General features: G+C 42.9%; 1 protein-coding gene across 1 annotated transcript in view; it reads left to right on the top strand.

Annotated features, from left to right (window-relative positions):
• The window catches only part of gucy2ca (guanylate cyclase 2Ca), a 47,524-nt gene that overhangs the window by 13,174 nt on the left and 28,815 nt on the right, over positions 1–5,535 (top strand). The window contains exons 8-9 of the mRNA XM_016559421.1: positions 3,082–3,220; positions 3,396–3,478. Coding sequence (XP_016414907.1) covers positions 3,082–3,220; positions 3,396–3,478 — 222 coding nt within the window. The remainder of the gene's footprint in view (positions 1–3,081; positions 3,221–3,395; positions 3,479–5,535) is intronic.

Below are 5,535 nucleotides of genomic sequence, written 5' to 3' on the forward strand. Positions count from 1 at the left end.
GGAAACGAAAATAATACCATCTAAACTTTTCTAAAGACAGTAAGTTCCCCTCAGACATGAATTCTTATAAACTCCTACCCCTAAATGAATCGCGATTTGTTTAGCATCTCAACCGATTTGAATCGTCACGTATTTGTATCGATTTTCAACCGGCCGCGGTTAATCGATACATCCTTACCAGACCCTGATTAGCGCGATGATATCATCTTGGATGTGACATTTTATCTCGGATGTAAGCGACGTACGAAGAACAGGCCCCAGTAAACGATAGCTGTCTGTTTTTGTAGTTCTTGTTGAATTTACACAACTTCAACCAGTAGATGTCCTAAGCATGCACGTTTCAAGCGCATCTAAACAATGAATCTAGCGTAATCTATCTGGGGCCAGTTTCATAAAACAAGTTTACCAAATAAGCCAGATTTATTTCAGTTAGTCTGACTTATTGTCAGTTGATTTAGTTAAAAATAAGTCAGACTAACTGAAATAAGCCTGGTTTATTTGGTAAACTTGTTTTATGAAACAGGCCCCTGATCTCTAACCTAGTCAATGTAACTGTTAGTGGAATAAAAACAATACGTGTTTTCTACTGCAACTTCAGAGGAGGCAAGACAATGTTGTCGAAACTAGCGCTGAATACCTGAGGTAATTTTATGTTTTATGGTACTCTGTTTGCTGTGCAACGTCTGTTTGCTTCTGTCGCCTGCTATTTCAAATATGCAAGCCCTTTACATTTTAATGAAGTCTGATTAGTTGTCATTAGCTGTTTCCATCCACCTATTTTTATGCACATTTTGGAATATCGCTTAAAAAATACGCTGGATGAAAAAGCCAAGATGCGCATAAATTCTAAAAATGCACATAAAAAACGTATGCGCACATTTGAGTAGGATAAACTTTTTATCCGATAAGAAAAAATGCGCATAAACTACGATGGAAACACATTTACCGAATAAATTCCTCCATGTGCATCGAGAAAGTCATGTGACTTTGAGCTATGAGACAGGATAACTTGACTAGCAGTGGACCGATCTCGTTCACAGCATCTATATGTTGTTTTGGTCATTCTGAAATGCCTGAGCAAAGTCTGTCGTCAAAGTATTTCTGAATAATTGTCTTACACGACTGTATTCCCAAACAGCTGGCATCTGCCGCCGAACGCAATGACTGCATTTATTGTGTTTCGTCTGTTCGCTCTGAGGCGCAATTAATTTATCATATATGAAAATTATTATATTCAGTGGCTTCTCCTAGTTTTCTTAGAGATATTTAGTGCCAGTTTACCAGGAAGTGACGATTTTGCTCTCTTTGACTCGTTGGATGGAAACGGTGCTTTATCCGCAAATGTTTTATGTGATATTCCAGTTTTGTGCACAAGTTTAATTTTAATCTTTGGATGGAAACATAGCAATATAGCTATGTTTCCATCAACCTATTTTTATGCGCATTTTGGAATATCGCATAAAAAAACGCTGGATGGAAATGCCAAGATGCGCATAAATTCTAAAAATGTGCATTAAAAACTTATGCGCACAATTGAGTACGATAAACTTTTTATCCGATAGGAAAACATTTGCATAAACTACGATGGAAACACATTTACCGAATAAATTCCACCATGTGCATCAAAAGAGTCATGTGACTTTGCACGATGGGACGGGACAACTTGACTAACCAGCGGACCGATCTCGTTCCACAGCATCTGAAATGTTGTTTGGTCGTTCTGAAATGCCTGAACAAAGTCTGTCGTCAAAGTATTTGTCTTAGACGACTGTGTTCCCAAACAGCAGCATCCACCTCCAAAAGCAATGATAGCATTTACTGTGATTCGTCTGCTCGCTCTGAGGTGCAAGTAATTTATTATATATAAAAATTATTATATTCAGTGGCTTCTCCTACTTTTCTTAGTGATATATAGTGCCGGTTTATCAGGAAGTGGCGGTTTTGTTCTCTTTTACTCATTGGATGGAAATGGTGCTTTATGCCTAGCTCACACTACAGGATTTTAAGTCCGAAGTTAACGATCTCGCAGACAGGTCGGGCTGTGATCGGGGGAAAATCAGCGGATCATCAGCGCTCGGCAATCTTTATGTGTGAACTACTCAACGACGCATCAAAGAGGCTCGCTGACGCGTCGCCGACACCTTGCCGACAGCAAACAAATATCTAGCATGCTAAATATCTGGACCGGTCGGCGACTCAACATCACGTGGTGTCAGGTGTCGTGACGAGCTACAGCCATTGAGATAGGCATGGGTTGAGGTCAGCAGCTGCAACATGGCTTTAAGAAAAGTTTGGACACAATAAATGGAGCGATTTTTTTCAGAACAGATCATCGCGCAAACAGCTTGCAGCGCCATTTCTTCCCGACGTCCATTTTCAAATAAACAACTCCTGTTTCACGTATTGTTTCACGCCATTCCCGTTCCACTTCTCGCGCGTGTTTTCGTGACAAAACGTGGTTTGGGGATGGGATAGAGTCATTGGGTGACAGAGTTGTTAGGCGTGTTCGACTTGAAGCAGCGCTGCGCAGAATGATCAGTGTATGACATCAAAGTACCGCGAGAGCGATTCGAAAGCATAGTACTTTGATGTCATACACTGATCACTCTGCGCAGCGCTGCTTCAAGTTAAACGTGCTTGTTGTCAGCTCGTGTAGTGTGTAATCCCCGGTTGCAGATTACTTACGTAGTGTCACATAGTGTGAACACCACAACGATTTAAAGACAGACAATCAAGTCATGTAGTCTGAACAACACGGCGATCTGCCGAAGTTTTAAGTCGTGTAGTGTGAACTTGGCATTATTCGCAAATGTTTTATGCGATATTCCAGTTTTGCGCTCGTTTAATTCACATTTTTGGATGGAAACATAGCTAGTGTTTTATCGTTAATCAGCTGTAAAAAAAATTCTGAAAGTGATCCCAACGATATTGTTCCTCTATATTGTTATAGTCATGGTGTGAACTCTGTTATTCTCTTAAATTTGAAACGATTTTTAGAATGTTATCTTTATAGTTATCGTTCTTGGTGTGAACGGGCCTTAACGCATTGTTCTGTCTCATTTGACAATTCCCATCCTGCAGGCGCTGAATGATTATGTAGTGGCTTACCATGATGCCGTGGTTCTCTTCGGCGATATGATGAGACAAAACCTGAAGGTGATGAAACAGCAGCCATTCAGTGGCATCATTGAACAGCCTTTCAGAAACATGAGCTTCGAGGGTAAGTGCGTCCTAAAAAAAACGGTATGACACCGGATCATTGCTCATATCATATAACATTCGCTAGAACCCATATCTCAATACTTAGGTCATTTGTTCAAAAGAAATGGGTCCTTGTGATTACAAAAAAACGAATTATGATAAATTTAATGAGATATCGATGTGTGTGTGTTCAGGTATGGGAGGACACTATGAATTAGACGCTAGCGGAGATAGAGATCTCAATCTGTCTGTGGTTTACACAACCGGCTCATACAAGGTGAGTCAATTGTCTTAATTCGTAAAACCAAAGTTGCATTTTGGTACAAATCAATTCAATGACTCACTCATATACTGGCATCAATATGAAATATGAAGAAACGGTAATCTACTAAATCTTTTTGGTTAACCAATTCAAAAGATTATAGTGACTAAAAGATGTATTCAAATTTACAGCAATGCCTTGTTTTTACACTTATGCCGAGTTCACACTGCACGATTTTAGCCCCGATTTTCACTCGCCGACAGGTTTTGCGTAATCTCTGACAAATGCCCGAAATCGGAGGCAAATTGGTGCTCATTCACGTGAGTGACAATCACGCAATGTGAATGATCAAAGACGCGACCTGAGAGAATTGCCAATGTGTCGCTGATGCCTGTGAAATATTTGGCATGCAAAATATCTGGATGAATATCTGTGAAATGAGTTCTGACTGAAAAATACATCGGTGATGACCTACAGCCAATGAGAGAGCAAGATACAGAGCAGAGGGAAGCTCAAGTAAATCATATTCTTCTATAAAGGACAAAGATCTATTGCATTTTTCTATTTCATCACTTTGAGGGCTTTTTATAAGAAATAAACTCATTATAAAATGCACAAAACATTGGTTTCATCTTCAAGTACTTAGATTTGTGTATGTCAATTTTTCCCATGCAATAGCCTAAATCTTTTGTCCTTTATAGAAGAATATGATTTACAGGAAAAACCCTAGCCCCCTTTTATGTTTAATTGTATGTATGTATATATATATATATGTATGTATGTATGAAGAGTTCAGATGCAAAAGCCATCTACAATTTTTCTTTAAAATGGATATTTTCTCAGGCTCCTGTGTTTATGCTCAGTTATTTTATTTAAATGGGAAAGAAAATAAACTATTCATTGCCATTAAAGTGAAATTACTGAACCCACACATAGGAGCCTGAAAATGCTCATTTTAGAAGAAAATTTCAAACGGCACTTAGAGGCTTTTGCATCTGAACTCTTCACACACACACATATATATAAAACCTGTTCCCTCCGAGTCACATCGGTGACCGATGAATTGGGATCTCGCTTAGAGAGACCAATCCACTTCGAGTGTAAACTAAACGAGCCAATGCATATTGGCATGCGATGATTGCATCCAGCTGCCGCTGATAACAGCGTGAGCATAAAAAGGCAGCTGGTGCAATGCATACCAGCTTTTCACTTCGGAGCCGAGCGACAACATCGTTCTGCTCCTACCAAACTGCTTCCTGTGTGACGAGTCTAGCGCGCTCTCGGGAGCTTTTTGTGTTGGCGGACGGCGCTTCAGCGGTGGTCGTTCCTGTGTCGAGTGGGTTGCGCACTTCAGGCTGCACTACCCCTTGTCGTGCTGCAAACGGCGTCACGATCGCTGCCTCACATGTCTGGGCATGAAGCATGCTGAGGTGGCGTTCGCGGATGAGTCTTGTTCCCATTGCGGGAAGATTACCATCTCGAAGCTGCGGGCCAGGCTCCGGTTCCTCCAGGGGGGCGGAGCTCCGTTGCCTCTGCCGCAATCTAGTGTTCGTCCTGGCGGCAGCCAGGGAACCAACCCTCGGGGGCCCACTACTCCTCCAGCGCTCCGCAGCCAGCCGAGCCGCCGAAGGAACGCGCTGGGCCCTCTTCAAAAAGCGTACCAGCGGTATCCCTTGGGGCTCCTCCCGATGACCAGATGTTGATCACTGCATCGGAGGGAGAGCTCTGGACGATTGGTTTCTCGGGGTGGCTCGCCCCGCCTCGGTGCCTTTCTTCCCGGAGGTGCATGAGGAGCTCACCAGGTCATGGACGGCACCTTTTACTGCCGGAAACCGACCTGCTGGTTCCTCCTCCCTCACCACCCTCGACGGTGGTGCAGCTAGGGGGTATACGGGGGTTCCCCCGGTGGAGCGGTTGGTTGCGATGCAGTTATGTCCACCCGGCAGGGCGAACCGTGCCTCCTCTCCCGGGTCTGTAGGTACTCGTCTGGCCTGTCCGGCGATGCTTATACAGCCTGTGGAGAAGCCTTCTCCGCCTTATACGCTACGGCGTTACTGCAGGTTCTTCAGGCT

The sequence above is a fragment of the Sinocyclocheilus rhinocerous genome, unplaced genomic scaffold (assembly GCF_001515625.1).
Source record: "Sinocyclocheilus rhinocerous isolate Xijiao unplaced genomic scaffold, SAMN03320098_v1.1 scaffold1159, whole genome shotgun sequence".
Classification (NCBI taxonomy): domain Eukaryota; kingdom Metazoa; phylum Chordata; class Actinopteri; order Cypriniformes; family Cyprinidae; genus Sinocyclocheilus; species Sinocyclocheilus rhinocerous.